General features: G+C 35.5%; 1 protein-coding gene across 1 annotated transcript in view; it reads right to left on the bottom strand.

Moving 5' to 3' along the window:
- Positions 1 to 3,196: 3,196 nt before the first annotated feature.
- Positions 3,197 to 24,173, bottom strand: part of LOC126828379 (immunoglobulin A1 protease autotransporter) — a 120,748-nt gene continuing 99,771 nt past the window's right edge. The window contains exon 2 of the mRNA XM_050558157.1: positions 3,197 to 4,831. Coding sequence (XP_050414114.1) covers positions 3,568 to 4,821 — 1,254 coding nt within the window. The 5' untranslated portion in view covers positions 4,822 to 4,831 and the 3' untranslated portion in view covers positions 3,197 to 3,567. The remainder of the gene's footprint in view (positions 4,832 to 24,173) is intronic.

The raw sequence follows: 24,173 nt of genomic DNA, 5'->3' as shown, positions 1-24,173 counted from the left end.
GGGCGGACTTAACTAATCCAGTTACTGTCTTTACCGCTTTAACGGTAAAGGCAGTGCTAGCTTTTATTTTTTAGGAAATGGATAAACAAGGTAGACGATCATGGGCTCCTTACAATTCTGGGAGGCGTCGTCAAACTCTCAACAGACAGGGTTATCAAGTACCTATGGGGTTCCAGGATTTCACCCCAGCTCCGCAAACACCCACGCCAACTCCCGTGGCTCTGCCCTCGTTTGAGGGTTTTTTCACAGAAGAAATAGGGCCCCCTGCCATTGTTTTGTCATCAGAGAGGCCAGTCTCGCCTCATCCCGTAACCGACAACCCATTATTCCTTGAGTATACCCGGACCGGTGTAGTTCCCAGGCTTTCGGGAAGTCATCTAAATCGCCCTGGAGTAGTCAGGAGGACCCAGGGGAGGAATCAAACATGCCCTTTGTTTGGATACGGTTACAGGGATCGCAAAATTAAATTCCATTGTATCCGGAACCATCTTCAGGAATGTTTTTCGGACGATTATTCAACCAGCAGTGTCGTGGTTGTGAAAAAATTAGAAAGTATTGCAGTCTTATATAGGGTCTTGGGGGGTGACGCCCCATCAAATGATGGAGAGATTCAATCGGTGGAAGCTTTTACCAGAAGAAAGCCAGATCCGGGAAAAAGAGTATCCCGGCCTGAGCATTATGTGCTCCCTCAACCACTGGCCCCGGGTCGCCCGATTCTCTCTGAGACCATTGAATTCACCCGTCTGTCTGGCTTACTTATCGAAGCCTATAACTACCATTCATAATTTCTACTTTTCGCCTCTTCAAAACACGAAAGTCGAAAAGTCGAAAAGTAGAAGTTACGACAAAATGTGAGGCGACAACACGCTATACAGCCAAAATCAACTCGAAAATAGCAATAACACACAGCTACAATAGCGCCCCTCGTTTTTTCCAAATTTCTTATTTTCGACTTGCATTTTGGCTTGTATACCGTCGTGTCGACTTTCGACTTAGTCTTAAAACCTTCACAGATTATAAAGAGACTTAAACGGTAAATACATTTTGCGGACTTAACTTGGCTGCCAAGTAGGCTGGAAAAATTCTACAGTACCAACGTTTAAAAGTATTTCACCTTTATTCAGGGTCGGATCCAGGAATTTTTACAGGAGGGGGTTTGCCAGGTTCCTGAGACAATGTATCCCCTCCCCCCTCCCGCATGATCTCTATGGTCATTTTGGCGTATATACATACACATTGAGCTTTTTAAACAGAGAAATTCAACACCTCGTTTGATGTCAATTTTTTACTATGAATTAATACAATGACTTTGTCATTCAATTTCATGGATGCAAAGCATTAATTGGAGGGTCTAGAGCACAAGTGATCTAACAACCAACTAAAATGGTTGGTAGTTAGATCACTTGTGCTCTAGACCATCCAGTTGTGATATCACATAATGTCTATATCATTATCTCGTGCTTTGAGTGCCCATGCTGTCCCACATCTGACTATAAAGGATAAAGCACACAGCCGAGAAACTTTTCTCATAAAAAGTACTGATTTACAAAAATCAAAAATTATGTAGCTGAGCAGGGGGGGGGGGGGTCGACCTGGATCCGCCCCTGCAATCGGTAGTAATTAGAAACCCCTCTTTAGGGTAAGCAATATTAGTTTTACTCTTAAGATCTAATTATTAGTATTAATTAGTATTAGTATTATTTAAGCTGTAATAATAAGTATATTTCATACTTTTACGAGTATAGCTGTATTTCATAGTTCATTTAACAGAAGAGTTATACATATGATTTTATATTATCGTTATTATTACTTTTAAACCATGCTTTAATACTGTTTTTATACATTGTACTTATTATATTACTTGTATATTTGCAGAGTTTTTGTGTACTTTGGCCGTAGCCAATGATAATAAACTATTTTCAAAAGAAAGAACATTGTATGTGGTCATTTTAGCCCCGGCACTTGACCCCCTTCAACAATAACATTATTAATTTTGTCTGGTTCTAAAGCCTCTTTATCCTTTAAACAGCGAAGAATGTCGACGGCATCCTGGTATTCAACAGAAAGCAGTTCAACGCCAGTATCTAGTAATGTTAGTTCTGGAAGTGTGTCGTCCGTATCATTGGGTAATAATGATTGGTCTACTAAATAGTAATTATAAAGGTCGACTTTGTCTTTATTCGTGTATTTAATGGTATTTCAGATTTTAAAGGTGGGGTATCTTTAATAGTATTGTTTCCAATGAGTACAGTTATCCTTTGAGAATCCTCGATTTGGACCAAAACGTCTCTTTTCGCGCGAAAATGCTTTATCGTATGGCCATAAAAATTGGACCTTGAAGGTTTGAACTGCGTTTGTCACGCCGAAAATGCCAGATGCTTTCAGTACGAACAGGACCTCGACCTTGTTTTTCGTCAGATTTGGGAAGCGAAATTATAGATTCTATAGTGTTACTAAAGTTTTTCGGGATTGTCGTGCAGGACGGAGTGCCTGACAAGGACAGCCGCCTAATCGTTCGGATGGGACGCTGCCTGGGAAATATTTTCCTCCAAAGCACACTGCATGGCTTATGGTCGCCTTCATTTACCCAAATGGTGAAGAAAAGTGGGATATTAAACCACATTTCATTTCTTTCCCATCGAAAGGTGGAGTATTTTCATCTTGATTCCGCGGACTGACTGTCGATCGGAGAGGGGCGACGACAATATTCCACTACGTGAATATAATAATGATGTTCAATAAAACAAAACTAGACGTGACCTCGAGTGATTTACATTACTGAAGAAAGATTTTCACATTATCGATAATGAACAGTTTATCCCCTTTGGTGTAGTGAAGAGAAATAAAACGAAACTTTGAACTATATATAAACAACGGAACGGGATCTGTGTTTTAATTAGACTGTGACGGAATTTATTGGGACGGAATTGATTGGATATTCTTTCATTTACGATTCACTTACTTTCCAAGTAACATAAAAGTTCTTAATAAAACATAAACTTTATTAAATGGGCGGAACCACAAAAACATACAGAATGATTAACAATCTCAATCTCAATCTCTACTATATAACTAACATCTTACATACATAGTATACAAATATTAGTATATATTATTTTTAAATAAATATCATATTTACAAAATATACAAAATAAACAATATTATTTAAACGACATCAATTTCATTGATAAGACAGCGTAATGATTTACATAATGTCGACGAATTCGATGGCTATATTATTCAAACTGAATTGGTGCGCAAAAATAAATGTTGGGTAATATCACAAAGCATGTTAAATAGTAACCTAAAAAGTGGCTATAGCTCGCATATCTAACATTATATCACATCATGAAAAACTATTGAGAGGGCGCAGAATATTATTAATTTCTATAATAGTAAACAATTTAAGTTGTCAATAAGAAGAATGTTCCCAACACCACAACATGAAAGTTTCTATAATCTACAATTGTCACTTTCTAATTAATACTTGGTTTCTTCTTGGAAATAATCACAGCCTTTTTCTTTGGTGTTAAGGGATTTACTCTTTAATGTTCAAATTTCTATAAGTTACATTATGGTGCATGTCCTTGATTTGGGTTTTTCGTCATCTGCTCTAGTGTTGGAAGCCTCATTGTCTTCAATATTCTTTTCAGCTTGGTCTAGTTTGTCTTTAGCAACAATAAGCTGTTTTTCTAGATCGACAATCTTCTGATTTTTTCCTTCTTCTACTTCAGCTAAACTTTTTAATTTGCTTTGAACATCGTTAATTTTTTCTTCGTTATTTTTGCCCCAGTCTTCATATTTTTTCAGTTTCGTGACATCGCATTCCAAAGTTTTTATGTAATCATCCTGTTCTTTTCTAGAGGTATTGACGGCTTCGACTTCCAATTCCATCTTTGAATAGTCTATTTTAAGTGTATCAAGTTGTGATTTGAGAGAGAAAAAATCCTTTTCTAATAGTGTTTTATCATCGATGAGTTTCTGGATAGCTTCTTTCTGTGCTCCCTGATCACCCAATGACGTGGCTGTACTTTGTTCTCCCCCTGTATCTTCATCACCTCTCGTTTCTGGATCTGATTTGGGTCCTTCGGTTCTGTCTTCTCCACGTGATTCAGACTCTGCATCTTTGCTACGATTTTCTGAAGCTGCGTCCACAGGTACTATAGCGACCACTACCCCATCTTCAGCTCTTTCATCGGTATTTTCAACTGGGGGTGTTTTTTCTCTGGGGATAAGCTCCTTGTCTTGGAGCAGTTCTTCTACAGCTGCATCAACGTCCTTGATGGAGCTAGATCTACTTTTGGCTTCTTCGGCAGTGGGGTTTGCATTAGGTCCATCGGTAGTATCTTCAGTTTGGTTTGGTGTGCACTCAACTTCCACGACTGATTCGTTAACGACACCACATTCAGTCTTTTCTTCAGACGGCTCTGATGCTTTCGGGGTATTTTCTGTGTTTACTTCGGAGGACTCGGGTGCGATTGTAGCCTCCTGTGACTTTTCTTCTACGGTTTCCGGGTTTTCAGATTCGTCGGCTTTATTTTTTGGTTCTTCGGCTTCTGCATCTTGTTTGGATTCTTCTTCAGCAGCTAATTCGGAAGTTTCTATGCCTGTCTTTGTTTCTTCTGAAGATGGATTCTCGGAGTCCTCATTATTTGCTTCCTCTGCTGATGTCGTGAGAGGGGTTTCTATATCCGTGTTTTTTGCTGTCTCAGTTTCTGTGACTTCAGTAGTAGGGGTAGCTTCCGTTTCTGCTGGAGCAGATGTTACATTGCCGTCAACTTGATCAGCAACGGGTGTATTTTCAACTTCACTGGTAGACATTTTGTTGTGTCTGAAAAGATAAATTAATGTACAATTTTACCGGAATGTTTGTTACGTTTACTGCACTGTCCAATTTATCTAGGTTTCGTTTCAAAGCAGGAGATATTTGCCGTTTGAGAATCAATTTATTAGTTTTGTTTACTGTAGACAAGTAGGAAGTTTTATTTCGTTTTGGTCACAAGAAGGGGCATTAAATTTGTCTACATAATGTCCATTTTTGTTTTACTTCTCAGACACGGTGAGGTCTGTTTTCAGGTTCGTCTTTTGTCTGCTTTCAAGTCTGTATAAATCAATAACCGAGAGATAATCAAATATGCCGAGACACAGGTGGGAGCCACAGATGTGACAATATCGTTTTAATACAGTTATTATTAATGAAGTGTTAACTAGTGCGGTTTTATTTCACGTTTAAATATCTCATTATTACTTAAACGGTGAAACACATAGCTTTCTTACTAACTACTACAATTAATGAAGGATTAATTAATAGGACTTTATTTCATGGTCTTGCAATTAGCTAATTAATTTTGTCAAAAAATCTCCCTATGTCATGAACAAGGAAACACATAGTTTGCCTAATAACTTTATCGTGTCTTGCTTATAGCAAATCTAGGTTATATTCATTCAAGGTTACTGAATTCCAATAAAAACGACACGATTTCATTTATTAGATACATAATGACTTTAATTTGCTTGATATCGTAAACATTTGTATTTGATCAATGTTATACAAATCTTCATATATGACACTTTGCATAAAAAAATACATTTTTAAATTCTGTCAAAGCGGTTTTGGGTGGCTTTAAATCCCATATTTGTACGTGACAACTTTAATTTGCACACATTTGCATACGTCCTAAATTCAATATTCCTACAAAATGAGGTTCGGCAGGTCGAGTGGTCTGTCACTGAGTCAACTGACGTGGTTTTGAGCTCACACTATTTGCACGTGACAATGAGTAGTCTCGCCTGTCCGACCTCGTAAGTTTTATCCGGGTCCTTCAGTTTCCTCCTACGGCTAAATTAGCCTACGCGCGTGCGAATTATCGAAACAGAATTGAACCATATGCAAGCCCCGAAATGACCAAGTTTGTGTCGAGTGGACGTTAAACCCTATTTCTCTCTTTGTTAAAATATTTCATTTATATTTTTGGCTGATGTATAAAGAGCATTCACATCCCAGATCATAAGTTATGAGAATGATATTTTACTCGATGTAATTCAGAACCAGATAAGGTTAACTTTAAATTAAATAATTTGCTTGTCATAATGTATTGAATGGGCTTAAATGACAATACAATTTGACTTGTCTAGTATATTAAAAATTACTATTCTTACATGTTTCGATTAGTTACATTTCATATTAACTATGGGCAGCGTATGTTTATTTCAAGTTCTCATTTCCAAATAATGAAACGATAGGACTCAGTATTATAATAAGGTGAAATGTTATACTTATATCTGACAAGGTATACAGTAACATATAAAATCTAATAAAGTTTGGCTCTAAGCTTCATAAACTGTAAATTGAAATACAAATATTTGTGGGTGAATGTGTTTTGATCTATCCAAAAATGTCAAACTCGTATTTTATCTTCAAATTAAACACAAAAAATATTATCCGTCATCTAACAGAAAATAGAGAATTCGTAAAAATAATTGAGTTCAGAAAATAGCAATATTTCGCATGTTGTTTTTATTCCATTTTTATACGATGTATACTTATTATTGAATTGCAGTGCAAAACTTACCTATATAACAAGTATTATGAGTAGTTGCAGGTATCCTATAAATAAATATTATAATTTTACTAGTTTGTGAACAATCAATCCAATACTAAATGTTTCCAAGAATGAAGTTGATGGTTTAACTTTCTTTAAATAAGGTGAAGCTGGTAAATTTACTCCTACTTTTGTACCTATAGATACCGGCTTGTTTGTTGCCATACCGCTATTTTTATACGGGTCACCTAGGCAGTAAGTAATCCCATACTTTACAGATACTAAACGTCTAATATGCCATAATAGTATTTAGCTTTACGCCATGTTTAATAAGCATATAAAGTGGTTAATCTTTTGTTCCGTTAACAAATTCTCTTAATCAAGCTTGCATATAATAGTTTGATTTACCGTTAGATAATGAATCTGCTATCAACAAGCGGATTAAGTCATTGAATTATTGATTATATTAGTTTTGTTCCATGGTTAATTAATAAGATAATATGTGAAAATGAATGGACTGCCGTAAGACTAATATATAATCTATAATAATAATAATAATAATAATAATAACTAGAACTGCGACGCAGTAATGACGGGTTTCACCGGTGCCCCGTTACCCTTGAACATATATCACTTCCGGTACCGAATACCGATGAAACCATTAAACAGGTTTCCATATAAGCATTGCACACATCAAATAAAATGTACGCAGAATCAACCAAATCCAGCAATATCAATTCATTGTATACATTTGGTACATGTAAGTGATCCTGACAAAATTACATTACTTCCGGTTATAATGAAAATGTTAAATTAGTTTTATGAAATCAGAAATGGCATAAGGCATCACATGGTGCAAATTTTATGTAAATCGAATAATAATTGCCACTTTCATAGACCAAAAACCTTGAAAAGTGACTTGTAGAAAATTGTCGATTTCTCTGCAACCGTACAAGTTAGAAACCATTTCTTGGTATCTGTATGACCGTGTGGGTTCAATCTATTTGTTGATAGGAATGAAATATCATAATTTTAAAAAAATTACAAATCAGACTCATTTGAATAAATTATCTGTTTTAAAGGCTAAAAATACAGTTTTTGCCAAAATGACATTACTTCCGGTGATAATGAAAATCTTTAATTACTTGAATGAAATCGTAAATGGCATCAGGTATCACACGGTGTTTCTCCGCAACAGAACAAGTTAGAAACCATTTTGTGATATCTATATGATCGTATGGGTTCATTCTATTAGTTGATTGGAATCAAATATCAAAATTTTAAAAAAATAACAAATACGACTCATTTGACATTGAAAATGTTAAATTGGTTTGACCTAGTTAAAATTGACATTACGCATCAAATGGTGTCACTTTTATGAAAATCCAATAATAATTGACAATTTTACAAGCAAACTAGCTTAAAAAGTGACTCATACAAAATTGCTCATTTCTCGGCAACTGCTCATATTACAAACTAATTTTCACTTACATTTTCTTCTTATTGATTATTGCTACTAGTTTATGAAAGTTGCGAAGAAATATTTTAAAATATGAAAAGCCTGAATGGGTTGTGAATTGCTCATTTTTTCACTTTTTTCACCTTTAAATCGAAATGATCCAAAAACGAAATAAAAATTAAAAAAACTGAGCGCGATGATTTCTGCGCCTTAACAGGGCACATCCTTTCAGTCATACCAGATTTGAAAAAAATAATATTTGCTTTCAAAAAGTGGTACCGAATTGTCAAAATTGCAGTTTTTGCTAAATTTATGCCATTTTCGATGCCGAAAGGCAACTTTACCGGTAACAAAAAAAATATGACATTTTGAACCACGGAGCATATGAACTATGTTTTATACAAATCAAACAATAAATAATTAATCCAGGACTGAAAAACTAAATTAGCCAATGGGGGCCAAGGAAAAATACGGTGACAAAAACTGTTGCAATTTTTGGTCAAATCAGATCTAATAAAATATTCATTAATAAAAAAGTTTTTCGTTAAAATTTAAATTTTAAAAATTTGGCGCCTAATGTCTCCCAAGATTCGTCGAAAATAAAAAATCTAAAGAACTGTAGCTATGTCTCCGGCTATGTCAAAATGTATCAAATATAACAATCCGACAATTATTGATAACATTTCGGCAAAATGTCGAAAAACGACAACTTCGGTGATTTCGGACATTTCGCATTGTCGCAGAACGTTAGAAATAGCTTTAAAATTTAAATCAAACCCACTTTCCCAGTAAAACCGAAGACATCGAATCGATCCGACAAGTAGTTTCTGAGATATGCTCAAATGGAAAATTAATAATAATAACTAGACCTGCAAGCAGCACTGAACCGGCTTTCAGGAATCAGACAGGAAGTTTGTCATACAATAGCCCATTCATCGAGCTACCAAACGATACTTTAGATGTTTTGATGCGGTCACACCCGACGGCGAAATCACGATTTTTTCAAGAGCACCGATTTTTACTGGGTTTTTTTTTAATATCGAATATTTTTTCGACTACTTCCGGTTTACGGATCATTGTCGGGATAGATTTAACACGTTGCATGGGAACTTAACTTCCTGTTTCCAGAAGTTTCAGAAAGATCCATTGGACAGTTTTTAAAAGAAAGGAAAATTAGAAGATATTTAACAATATTTAGCAAATAATTGGTAGTCCGATACTAATGTGTTATCTCCCTTATACCATTAGCCCATTAGAAGAAGATATAACAATTTTTCAACTTTTTTCAAAGATTATTTTTCTTTTTGGACCATTTATACTATACTGAGCGACATGGAAAACGCATCACTTTTTTTTCCAAATATTTTATTACAAGGTGGTTTTGTATGTATAATATTATGCAATACTATGAACTATTGTTTCACACAATGCTCCCAAACGCAAAAAATATCGACCCGTGTGCACAAAAAAAAAATTGCACGAGATCCACATGAAAAACCCAATATTCACGTGCAGCATTGTGTGTGAGCCCTTTAAAAGCATGTTTTCAACTTAATGTGCAGTACATGAACTGTGAAACGTCAATCTGTCGTAATTTGTTGTTGGACGTGTGAAGGAATCGAGCTAGAGATGCCGAGACTTACTGAAAATCAACGGAATGAAGCCATGGGAATGTCCAGTGCTGGCATGTCTACACGTGCTATTGCCAGACACTTTTATGGACCAAAAACCTTGAAAAGTGACCTGTTGAAAATCGCCTATTTCTCCGCAACTGAACAAGTTAGACACAATTTTGTGAAATCTATATGACCGTATGAATAATATTAATATGTGAATGTAAACCAAAAGTTAAAATTATATTAATATGTGAATGTAAACAAAAAATTAAAATTATTAATACATATTAAATAATTCTTGTTTGAAAAAAATATTGATTTTAAAAGTTAAAAATGCATTTTTTGACAAAATGGCGTCACTTTTGGTGTCAATTTTAAATTGTAATCAATTTGATACGACGCATACTTGCTTTTTGAATCAAATGGTGTCACTTTTGTGAAAATCCAATAATAATTGACTATTTTACAGGCAAAATAACGAAAACAGTGTCTTATGCAAAATTGCCCATTTCTAGGTAACTGCTTATATTACAAACTAATTTTAACATACATTTTCTTCGTATGAATTATAGCTACAAGTTTATAAAAGTTACGTAGAAATATTTTAAAATCTGAAAAGCCTGAATGGGTTGTAAATAGGTCAATTTTACACCTTTTTTCACTTCTTAATCGAATTTGCTCGAAAATGAAATCGAAATTAAAAAGAACCGATCCCAACATTTTGTGCGCCTTTAAAGGGCACACTCTTTTAGTTATATCAGTTTTTTTAAAAAAAATAATTTTTGCTTTCGAAAAATGGTACCTAACTGTCAAAATTGTAGTTTTTGGTAAAAATTAAGCCACTTCCGGTGCCGACAGATATCTCTAACTGTAACAAAAAAAATGACAATTGAGACAACGGAGTATATGAACTTTGTTTTATACAAATCGAGCAATAAATAATTAATTTAGGACTGAAAAACTGAATTAGCCAATGGCGGCAAAGGAAAATTACTGATACTAAAAAATTTCACATTTTTGCCCAAGTCAGATGACTCGTTAATTTTGTGTAAAACACGACTAAAAAATATTCATAGATAAAAAAGTTTTTTGTAAAAATTTAAATTTTCAAATTTCGAACGACAAAAGCCATAGATGAATGTTCGAAATTCAAAAATGTGAGATAGCCATTGTCTCGGAAAAGATTCAGGGTTTCCAAAAATGTGAATTGTTTTAAAATAGGTAAAGAATTGGCGAAACCACGGCCGCTTTTTGATTTATTGCTACCGTTCAAAATTAGGCCACTTCAGGTCTGCGCAGAAGTTTCAAAAATACTTTATCAAGTAACCACCACATGGTTTCCAGATAGAAAATTTGGTTCCAGATCGATATCTGTTTCCAATCAAGGAGAAATGGGCTCCCGCGGAAAAAATAATAATAATAATAATAATAATAACTAGACCTGCAAGCAGCACTGAACCGGCTTTCAGGAATCAGACAGTAAGTGTGTCATACAAAAGCCCATTTATCGAGCTACCAAACGATACTTTAGATGTTTTGATCCGGTGACACCCGACGGTGAAATCCCGATTGTTGCAAGAGCACCGATTTTTTTTACTGTCTTTTTTTTTTTTAAATATCGAATATTTATTTGACTACTTCCTGTTTACGGATCATTATCGGGATAGATTTAACAAGTGGTATGGGAACTTAATTTCCTGTACCAGAAGTTTCAGAAAGATCCATTGGACAGTTTTACCTCCCTTATACCATTAGAAGCAGATTTACAGATATAACGATTTTTCGACTTCTTTTCAAAGATTGTGGCCCTTTTGGACCATTTATACTATATTGAGGCTTTTAAATTTGGATTCAAGATTTTCGCAAGATCTCCATTTTTTTAATTTTTACTTTTTTTTTTCTCAAAATATCCGAAATTTTTTCGACTACTTCCGTTTTTTTTTTTATCATTGTCGGGATAGCTTTAACAAGTTGTTTGGTTACCTTACCTTCTGTACAAGAAGTTTCAGAATAATCCATTCAGCTGTTTTCCAAAGAAGGAAAATTAGAAGATCATTTTCAGTAATCTAAGGATTTTTCAACTTTTTTTCCAAGATTGATGCTCTTTTTGGACAAATTATGTTATTTCAATGCTTTTATTGTTGGACTCACGCCATAGCCCACCCATAGGACTCTGCGTTACAAAAGTTTCAGAAAAATCGGAGTTATCGTTTTCGAGAAAAAGACGTCTAAAAAGGCTCCAAAAACGGAAAATACTAGATTTTCGGCGTACCACAATTTATTTTCTAACCATCGAAATCGTACCATTGAGATGCCATATAATAATCCATTAATGGGGCTATCCAAAGACACTTTACTTATTTTGGTTAGGTAATATCTGACCGAGAAATCCAGCTTTTCGCAAGAGCGACAATTTTTTAACCTTTTTTTTTTTCATTTTTTGAATACTTCCGGTATGGAGATTATTGTCGGAATAGTTTTAATAACCCGTTTGGGCAATTAAATAGCGACAGGGCTCTGTAATGATATATTACATTATCTGATCAGATAAAATGACCCTGAGAAATCCTATGTTCAAAGGTGCCAAAAATGCAAAAATGTCAAAATATCGAAAATTAAATTTCAATAACTCAATACATATTATACATCGTTAGAATCGTAATTAGGTCAGCTATCCGAATCTGTAATCTTTTTGTAAAAATTTGTTTAAATAATAAAGTAATAGAGCATTTTGCAAAATTTCACGATTTTTCGACTTTTTTCGATTTCCAGTCCCTTTTTTATCGTATTCCAGACATTTCAAAGTCTTATTGGATAGCATAATTCACAAGACTATTGAATGGACTCTCGATAGAGAAAGTTAAAAAAAAGTTGCGGTTAAGATTTCGAGATACAGGCGTCCAAAAACGCTCGAAATCAGAAAATACTTGATTTTCAACTTGTCATATTTTGCTGCTTGGTCATAGTATCCGTATAAATTGGGCATCATACGACAGTCCATTCCTCGGGCCACTCAACGAAAGCTTAATTCGTTTAACCCATTGATATTGGACGGAGAAATCGAGTTTTTCCTCAAAACACCCATTTTTTTATTTTTTTCCGAAATATCGGACATTATTTCGACTACTTCCGGTTTCCGGACCGTTGTTGAAATTGCATTATCCAGCGGTCTGACTATATAGCTTTATGTTCCAGGACTTTCAGAAATATCGATTTATCCTTTCCCAAAAATATAAGGGTTGGGAAATGGGCAGAAAATTCGAAAAAAATCGAAAAATAAAGGGCGATAACTCGGAATGAAACTTATATTTCTAGAATCGGATGGTCTTCAGGTATCCAAAAATGTAGGTCAAATTTGAAAATTTTGAAAAATAACAAAAATTGTCTGTTAAACCATAGAACTAGAATACTATTCTAGTTCTATGGTTAAACAAAAATTTTTCATTTTTCGAACGCTAGAAGTCAGCAACGAAGTTTCGAAATTTCGAAATTTTCAACTGCTATCGTCCGACAAAAGACTCAGGGTTTCTGAAAATGTCATTTGTATGAAAATAGGTACAGAATTGACGAAGCTACGGCCGTTTTTTAATTTTTTGGCACCGCACGAAATTCGGCCACTTCTGGTCTGCGCAGAAGTTTCAAAAATAGTTTATCAAGTAGTCACCACATGGTTTCCCAATAGAAAATTAGGTCTGATATCGGTATCTGTTACAGGCACTGAGAAATAGGCTCCAGCGAAAAAAAAAATAATAATAAAAATAAACTAGATCTGCATAGCAGATATGAAAGCTTTCATATTAACTGCAAAGGGGGTTATTAGAATCTATTGAAACAATAAGTATAAATGTCATCAGGTATCTGAAAAATTACATTTACCTTATGAACAAAATGGGAAAAATACAAAACAAAAATTGTCGACTTGTGGCTACCATCCAAGGCATATTTAGAAAACCGTATATTATATTTATAGAGTACGCAGAACAGGAATTAGTTGTGCTTCAATGTAAACCGGCCCGTTTCTTGCCTTTAGTTTTAGAGTTAGGTGTGATTTTCAAAAGATTCAATCGGAAATCGCTGAAAATCAATTGGCTTCTTCATCTCATGAAGTTAAACACTGTATAAATTTAAGGTCAATCGGATATTGAATTTAGCTTCTAGAGCGTCCACAAGATTTTTTAAAGTGATCAAGGGCAATAACTCTCACGGTAATTATCGGAAATGGCAGTAAATATCAGATATCGCTGAAAATCAATACTGTAGGCATCTTCGTGTCATGACCATAAATTTAGAGTCAATCGGATATTAACTTTGGCCTCTAGAGCGTCCACAAGATATTTTGAAGTGATCAGGGGCCACAACACTGCGCATAAATTTAAAGTCAATCGGATATTAACTTTGGCCTCTAGAGCGGCCACAAGATATTTTGAAGTGATCAGGGGCCACAACTCTGGCAGTAAATATCAGATATCGCTGAAAATCAATCGCCTACTTCGTCTCATGACCTTAACCACTGTGTATAAATTTAAAGTCAATCGGACATTAACTTTGGCCTCTAGAGCATCCACAAGAATTTTTTTAAGTGATGAAGGGCCATAACTCTGACAGTAATTATCGGAAATCGCTGAAATTCAATTTCAATGTGGGCGTATAAAAATTAACCGATGGCATATAATATTTAATGTATGATAAAGACAAAATAGTCGATTTCGGTTTTTGGTGTTGCGCTCATTTTAAAAAAAAATGTCTTTTACGGATAATGTGTATAGTACTAATAGCAATCACATACGGAAGAGGCGATAAGATCCCTTTGCATTTGGAATTTCAAAATTAATTAAAACCAAATTTAAATTCCGAAAATCGGTTGTTTATTTTTTGCTGAAACTCCTTTTTTTAATCTGATCATTGGCATATTGTGTCCAAATTTCATGGTTTTGGGACAATCGGTGCCGGTTTCGTGGCGAAATTCCACTTTTTTCGCCCTTACAGAAGCCGTAAATGGCGGAAAAAAACGAACGACAGGAACCGTGTCAAGAACAAACGATCTGAACGAATGCAGGTATCGCCTTGAAGTTTTCAGTGCACCTAGGTACCAACGTGAAAAGTTCCTCGCCGGAATTTGGTAGTCAACGTACCTTTGGTTCAAGCGTGGCACATGCGCGAAGCAAAAAGAAATTACGGTCGATTTTGGGATTTTGGCTATATTTCGGAGTGGTTTGGTAGATGACGGTGGATCAGGGACTCAGATTGATCTAAAATGGCGATCATAACACAACATGATAATCACTTTGAAGTATAGGTAAATTTTCGCGACCGGGTTGTTTTTCTCTACCCAGGCAACGTTCCTGTGCTCCGATTGCCTTCAAATTTGCACAGAATGTACCTTGGAATTCTAGCTATCACATATTAAAAATAGAAGAGTGTTGGATTCCGATGGGATTCTAGCTATCACATATTAAAAATAGAAGAGTGTTGGATTCCGAGAACGTTCAAAATAAATTCAAAACCCACCCCCAACAATCAAAGGTTTTTTGCTTAAAAAATTGCCGTATTTTATCGAATTTTTATTGTTCTTGATATCTGAGGATTTTCTCAATTTAATATGTGATAAATATCATCGCGGCGCAGCCAACCGCTAGAAATTCCAGAGATTTGGACCACCGGAAGGATGCCTCAGCAGTCAAAAAAGGTCAAAATAGGCGATTTCGGTTTCTAGTGTTGATACATCGTTACGGTCATTTTAAAAAATTGTCTTTTAAGGATAATGTGTATAGTACCAATACCTATCACATAAGGAAGAGGCGATAAAATCTCTTTGCATTTGCAATTTCAAAATTAATTAAAACCAATATTAAATTCCGAAAATCGGTTTTTTGCTAAAACACTTTTTTTTTAATCGGATCAAAATGGGAGTAAGGCACAGAGTCCGGGGTGGTAATGGGCGTATTGTGTCCAAATTTCATGGTTTTCGGACAATCGGTGCCGGTGTCACGGCGAAATTCCACTTTTTTCCCCTCATGGAAGCCGTAAATTGACTTGAAGCCAGGGTCCTTGAAGTTGTACAGCTGCACCCGGTGACCGATATTTATTTAACGGGGAATAAGTGATAATTCATATTATAGCAGTAAATAATTAAAATATTTCATAGGGATTATAATAATATGTATATCTTGTCTGGGTACAGGGTTAAAACCAATATTAAATTCCGAAAATCGTTTTTTTGCTAAAACTCTTTTTTTTTTTAATGGGATCGAAATGGGGGTAAGGCACAGAGTCCGGGGTGGTAATGGGCGTATTGTGTCCAAATTTCATGGTTTTCGGACAATCGGTGCCGGTGTCACGGCGAAATTCCACTTTTTTCCCCTCATGGAAGCCGTAAATTGACTTCGAAAAAAAACGACGAAAGGCAGGTGACAAGAACAAACGACTTGAACGAATGCAGGTATCACCTTGAAATTTTCAGGGTACCTAGGTACCAACGTGAAAAGTTGCTCGCCGGAATTTAGTACTCATGGTACCTTTGGTTCTAGCGTAGCGCATGCGCGAAGTCAAATCCAGCTAAACTCGAAAACAACCTTGTCGGCACGGAAAACATCAAAGGAGAAATTCGAATTTTTGAAATATTCAAATACCAAACGTTCGACCATGATCCAGGCTATCCTGGAGACATATTCTCTAGGTCACGACCAATTGTATATGTTTTCAAGCCCATAAATGTGGATTTTTCACTAATTGTCATTTTCAATTCAAAATGGCGTCCATCATTTGCCGGAAATCAAAATTGTGTTATCTACCGTTTTTCGGCTTTCCTTCAAGGATTCGGAAAATATAATTGCCTTGTCTGTAAGTAAAATATCAAAAAAGCCTTATGTAATTTTCACATTTCAAGATGGTGGCATTTCCGGTTTGAGCTACAAACTCAATTTTTTGTGTACGAATCAGTAGTGTCGTAGCTAGTAAAGAAAAAAAATCAAGGCAATCTGACCTATATTTCGTCGATTTTTTTGAAAACTTTGATCCTTAATTTCATCAAGGGGAGATAATTTAGAAAATTTCTAATGATATTTTTGAAGTCGCATTGATAAGATCTACTTACATTCTAAATTTCATGAAAATCGTGCAACTATTAAAAAAGTTTTCAAATTGATCTCAACTTCCGGTTCAAAATCACAGCGACGAATTTTCGAAATTCGAAATTGCAGATTTTAAGTAAATGTTTCAAGGCACCCCTCAAAAAAAGAATTAGTAAAATAGATCAAATAGTTACAAAGTTACAGTAATGTAGGTCAAATGAATTTGTTCGTAAATTTCGGTGATTTCGGATTCGAAAAACGATTTGAAAATATATTTAATCAACATTCGCACCCCATTTTTTTTTGGGGGGGGGGGGGGTAGGTCAAAGTTTCAGATTGATCCTATGGTTAGATTCTGAGAAATCCGATTTGTAGAAATGACACAAAAAAAAATAATAATAATAGGAACAAGTGGTATCAGATGCCTCAGAGAGAATATTCAAATGCTCCTTGTGATACGTTTGTAACACAATTATAACCTAATGTATTACACGGGAGTGGAGTGGGTGGGTCGGGGGGCTTTTCGATTGGCAGGGGACTATTAAAATGGGTAAGCAGAGATAAGCAATTTGATGAAACTTTGTGTATAGTTTCATTACATTAGTACCTTGACCATATTACCTTGACCAAGTTCGACAATGAGCATTCTCTTAGTCAGGATAAGCAAAGCAACTTGATTGGCCGGGACTTTGAATTGGTTGATGCTTTGGGGTATGATAACTTTGGTTATAATGAAGTACTGGAACATAACAACCCAGCTTTTAATTGAGCTAGAATGTTTAAACTTGGTGTAGATGTTCATCAGGTCTTGACTGAACATTTTGAGCTACAGCTTGGCAATTTCATTGGTCGATGCTTTGGGACAAGATAACCTTGATTTCTATCTGACAGAGAGTGATGAAATTTACAGTATAGTTTGATTGCTCGATACTTTTGAAAAAAATATGAAAGTGCGATTAATTAATGTGTCATCTTTTACTTTGGGGTTTTGGCGGGAGACATCAGCCATACTGTTTGCTTGTTTAATATCCCCCATACAATATACGCTCGACCTCATTACCCGAACTGGGGTAGAAAAGTGGGATCTTTGACAATGAGGCAATGAACTTGTACATTCTTTTGCAGCTGCACAAGAGGGAACATCAACGCCGGATTAACCATGGTGGTGGGGAGGGGGGCTGATACCGACCGTGAAGCCCCGCAAGGGGGTCGGGTCAGGGGGTTCTCCCGCTAAGAAATTTTAATTGGAGGCCGAAAACGTGATTTCATGGCATTTCAGGCACTTGTGTCGGAGCCATTTAGAAATACCTCCCCCAGAAAAATAAAATTCTGCCACAAAATTAGCCACAATCCATGCGGGTGCTGTGAAATTTCTAGAGGAGGGAGCTGGAACCCATGAGCCCGTTAAATTCGCCACTGTAAATGAGCAGAGCTACATCAAACTTAATTTTGAGTCCCTCAGTGATAAATAACTTGATTCAAAATCGTATTATAGCCCCAACGACGATTTGATGAATGGAGACCGTAACGTTACGACAAAGTCTAACACTGTAAGTACCAAATAGTCATACGAGATATGTGCATCTCATCAAATTCAGCTTATACCATACCCACAATAATGTTACGGAGTCAGTGAGTTCAAGTTAGACAATACGCTGACCTTCCACTGACCATGCTTTTAATATAAAATCTGTCAATGACAGTTGATTCATTGTTTAGTTTTTTATATGATATATTTAATATCAATAATATATGTATATGCATGCTTTATTTTACTTTACACGACCTCTAAAAATGCCCCAAATCGTAAAAATACGACTTTTTGGATTTCGATCTCCTTTTTTCGGCTACCCCGGACATTTTCAAAAAATGATACAATGATTTCACACAACAGGCCAGCTATTAGCCTCTCGATTGACAAGAGTTTCATCGCCCTCCATTCATTATAACCAATGTCATCGTGCCCTAAAGAATCAACAAATCAGCTTCCTTATCTCTGCTTACCCTAGGCAAAAAATGCTCATCTTTGAACTCAATCATGACATTGACCTAGTGAACGCCTACACCAAGTTTGAACATTCTAGCTTAATTAGAAGGAGAGTTCTTGTGTTCCAAAGTCCCGGCCCTTCAAATTGCTTCTATTTTTCATTTTCAATTCAAAATGGTGACCATCACGTGACCGAAATCAAAATTCTGATCCGATAGATTTTTAGGCATTCCTTCCAGGATTCCGAAAATATGACGCCCGTGTCTGTAAGTAAAATAGCAAAAAAGCCTTTTTGATTTTTCACGTTTAAAGATGGTGGCACTTCCGGTTCGATCGACAAACTCCATATTTTGTGTACGAATCAGTAATTACTTGTCTAGTATCGAATTTTTTTTAGGTCATTCTGACCTATATTTCGACGATTTTTTTGAAAACTTTGATCCTTAATTTCACCAAGGGGAAATAATTTAGAAAATTTCCAAGGACATCATTGAAGTCGCATTGGCAAGATCTACTAACATTCTAAATTTCACGAAAATCGCACAACTATTAAAGAAGTTGTCAAATTGGTAATAACTTCCGGTTCGAAATGACAGCGACGAATTTTCAAAATGCCAAAATCCGAAATTGCAGATTTGAAGTAAATGTTTCAAGATACTCAAAGAAAAAAGAATTAGTAAAATAGGTCAAATAGTCACAAAGTTACAGCATTGTAGGTCAAATGCATTCCTTCGTAAAATTCGGTGATTTCGGATTCGTAAAACGTTTTGAAAATATATTTAATCAACAGCCACCACCCATTTTTGGGGGGATAGGTAAAAGTTTCAGAACGATCCTATGGTTAGATTCTGAGAAATCCGATTTGTGGACAAAACACAAAAAAAAAATAACAATAATAATCTTAACAGAAACAATAAGCTTTCATATGTAATATGAAAGCTTAATAATAATTTTAGTAAAAACAATAGTCTTTCAAGTCTGAAAGCCTAATAATTTTAGTAAAAACAATAGTCTTTCAAGTCTGAAAGCCTAAAAATCTTAACAGAAACAATAAGCTTTCATATGTAATACATATGAAAGCTTAATAATGAGAATAACAATCTTAACAGAAACAATAAGCTTTCATATGAAATATAAAAGCTTAATAATAATCTTAACAGAAACAATAAGCTTCATATGAAATAATAGCTTAATAACTAGATCTGCATAGCAGATATCAAAGCTTTCATATAAACTGCAAAAGGAGTTATTAGAATCAATAAATCAACAACCACTTTGACGGAAGAGATTCTCTCGGCTAAAAAATCTTTTTTCTCTCAGCTACGAGAGATACGTAGAATTAAACCGGCCCAGAGCCGATCGTGTTGATAAGAAGCCGCTTATTTGACATTGACACATAACCGAAGGTGAATAGGCCTACCCGTCCAGTTAATACAATGGGCAATCTCACATCGGTCCACTAAAGAGAGGCACATACTAGTCGCCTCCTACTTCCCCAAGACATTATAGTCCAAACCTTGACTCTCATACATATAAACCATTTGGTACTACATGTACATGTATTTCGTACTTATATCATATTAAACCCCTCGGCCGCCATGTTGAATCACACAGTATTTAACGTTCTACATGTATATCCTAACATCTTTATGAAATCAACGACAAATCTAAACTTGGGCACTCCAACCATTTTTATTTTTATATCATTCAGTTTTTTTTTAAATAAGTAATTCTATCACAAATTATAGGGAAGATTGGACCGGATAATGTGTCGCAATCACATACGGAAGAGGCGATAAGATCCCTTTGCATTTGGAATTTCAAAATTAATTAAAACCAAATTTAAATTCCGAAAATCGGTTGTTTATTTTTTGCTGAAACTCCTTTTTTTTTGTTGTTGCTGAAACTCCCTTTTTTAATCTGATCAAAATGGGAGTAAGTCACAGAGTCCGGGGTGGTAATGGGCGTATTGTGTCCAAATTTCATGGTTTTCGGACAATTGGTGCCGGTGTCGTGGCGAAATTCCATTTTTTTCGCCCTTACAGAAGCCGTAAATGGCGGAAAAAACGAACGGCAGGAACCGTGTCAAGAACAAACGACCTGAACGAATGCAGGTATCGCCTTGAAGTTTTCAGTGCACCTAGGTACCAACGTGAAAATTTCCTCGCCGGAATTTGGTAGTCATCGTACCTTTGGTTCCAGCGTGGCGCATGCGCGAAGTCAAAAGAAATTACGGTCGATTTGGGGATTTTGGGTATATTTCGGAGTGGTTTGGTATGTGACGGTGGATCGGGGACCCGGATTGATCTAGTATAATAAGCGTTGAAGAATGAGCAAATTTTCGCGACCGGGGTTGATTTGCACTGCCCAGGCAAGGTTCCGGTGGTCCGATTGCCTATAAATTTGCACAGACTGTACCTTGGGATTCTAGCTATCACATATTAAAAATAGAAGACTGTGGGATTCCGAGAACGTTGAAAATAAATTTGAAACCCCCCCCCACCCATCAAAATTTTTTTGATTAATAAATTGCCGCATTTTATCGAATTTTTATTGTTCTTGATATCTCAGCATTTTCTCCTTTTAATATGTGATAAATATCTTCGCGGCGTAGCCAACCGCTAGAAATTCCAGAGATTTGGACCACCGGAAAGATGCCCCAGTAGTCAAAATAGGTCAAAATAGACGATTTCGGTTTCTACTGTCGAAACGTTTAATAATAATAAAAATAAATAATAATTTTAGTAAAAACAATAGTCTTTCAGACAAAGCCTAATAATAATAATAATAATAATAATAATAACTAGACCTACAAGCAGCACTGAACCGGCTTTCAGGAATCAGACAGGGAGTGTGTCATACAATAGCCCATTTATCGAGCTACCAAGTGATACTTTAGATGTTTTGATCCGGTCACACCCGACGGTGAAATCCCGATTGTTGCAAGAGCACCGATTTTTTTTACTGTCTTTTTTTTTTAAATATCGAATATTTTTTTGACTACTTCCTGTTTACGGATCATTATCGGGATAGATTTAACAAGTGGTATGGGAACTGAATTTCCTGTACCAGAAGTTTCAGAAAGATCCATTGGACAGTTTTACCTCCCTTATACCACTAGAAGCAGATTTACAGATATAACGATTTTTCGACTTCTTTTCAAAGATTGTGGCCCTTTTGGATCATTTATACTATATTGAGGCTTTTAAATTTGGATTCACACCATAGACCACCGTTAGGACTCTAAGTAAAAGAAGTTTAAGACAAATCGTAGTTTTCGTTTTCAAGAAAATGGCGTCTCAAAATGCTCCAAAACGGAAAATGCTAGATTTTCGGCGTACAATAATTTATTTTCTAGCCATCAAAATCTCATAACATTGTCCATTGTTCGAACTATCCAATGACACTTTAGTTGTTTTGATTCGGTGAAATCTGGCGTAGTAATCACTTTTTTCGCAAGATCTCCATTTTTTTTAATTTTTACGGGTTATTTTTCTCAAAATATCCGAAAATTTTTCGACTACTTCCGCTTTTTGGATCATTGTCGGGATAGCTTTAACAAGTTGTTTGGTTACCTTACCTTCTGTACAAGAAGTTTCAGAATAATCCATTCAGCTGTTTTCCAAAGAAAGAAAAATAGAAGAGCATTTTCAGTAATTTAAGGATTTTTCAACTTTTTTCCAAGATTGAGGCTGTTTTTGGACCACTTATATTATTTCAATGCTTTTATTGTTGGACTCTCGCCATAGTCCACCGATAGGACTCTAAGTAAAAGAAGTTTAAGACAAATCGTAGTTTTCGTTTTCAAGAAAATGGCGTCTCAAAATGCTCCAAAACGGAAAATGCTAGATTTTCGGCGTACAATAATTTATTTTCTAGCCATCAAAATCGTATCATTCAGATGTCATATGATAGTCCATTAATGGGGCTATCCAGCGATACTTCAGGTCTTTTGGTCTGCTAACATCTGATGGAGAAATCAAGTTTTTCGCAAGAGCGCTATTTTTTTAAACCTTTTTTCTTCATTTTTTGCATACTTCCGGTATGGAGATTATTGTCGGGATAGTTTTGATAACCGGATTGGCTTATCAAATAGCCACAGGGCTATGTAATGATATATTACATTGTCTGATCAGATAAAATGTCCCTGGGAAATCCTATGTTCAATAGTGCCAAAAATGCAAAAATGCAAAAATGTCAATATATCGAAAATTAAATTTAAATATTTCAATACATATTATACATCGTTAGAATCGTAATTAACTCAGCTATCTGAATGTGTAAATTTTTTGTAAAATTTTTTTTAAATAATAAAGTAATAGAGCATTTTTCAACTTTTTTCGATTTTCAGTACGTTATTTTACCTATTCCAGAAATTTCAATGTCTTATTTGATGGATTCATGCACAAGACTACCAGAGGGACTCCCGATAGGGAAAGTTAGAAAAAAATCCTTGGATCAGTTTTCGAGATACAGGCGTCCAAAATCGCTCCAAATCAGAAAATACCTGATATTCAGCATGTCATATTTTGCTGCTTTTTCATAGGATTCCTGTGAAATTGATATCATATGATAGTCATATCCCCCGGCTACCCAACGATACCTTAATTTCTTTAATCCGTTGATATCGGGTGGAGCAATCATGTTTTTCCCAAAAGCACCCATTTTTTGCGTTTTCTTCACAATATCGGACATTTTTTCGACCACTTCCGGTTTAAGGATTCTTGTCGAAATAGTTTTATCAGTTGGTTTTGGACTATAACTTCATTTTCCATAAGTTTCAGAAACGTCAATTCGGCCGTAAAACGAAACTCGGGCTCACAAAATGGGCAGAAAATTCGAAAAAAATCGAAAAATAAAGGGAGATAACTCTGAATGAAAGTTATATTACTGGAATCGGATTGCCTTCATGTATCCAAAAATGTAGGTCAAATATGAAAATTTTGAAAAATTACAAAAGTTGTCTCCTGAACAACGTATTTTCAAATTTCGAACGACAAAAGCCATAGATGAATGTTCGAAATTGAAAAATGTGAGATAGCCATTGTCTCGGAAAAGATTCTGGGTTTCAAAAAATGTGAATTGTTTTAAAATAGGTAAAGAATTGGCGAAAACACGGCCGATTTTTGATTTTTTGCTACCGTTCAAAATTCGGCCCCTTCCGGTCTGCGCAGAAGTTCCCAAAATACTTTTTCGAGTAACCACCACATGGTTTTCCGAGAGAAAATTTAATCCCAGATCGATATCTGTTTTCGATCATGGAGAAAAAGGCTCCCGCGGTAAATAATAATAATAATAACTAGAACTGCGAAGCAGTAATGACGGGTTTCACCGGTGCCACGTTACCCTTGAACTTATGTCACTTCCGGTACCAATGAAACCGTTAAACAGGTTTCCACATAAGCATTGCACACATGAAATAAAATGGACACAGAAACAACCAAATCCAGCAACCAATTCATTTGCTACATGTCAGTGATCCTGTCAAAATTACATTAC

This window comes from Patella vulgata, chromosome 7 (assembly GCF_932274485.2).
Source record: "Patella vulgata chromosome 7, xgPatVulg1.2, whole genome shotgun sequence".
Taxonomy (NCBI): domain Eukaryota; kingdom Metazoa; phylum Mollusca; class Gastropoda; family Patellidae; genus Patella; species Patella vulgata.
Note: the sequence above shows the minus strand (reverse complement) of the source record. Positions and strands in the feature narration are given on the sequence as shown.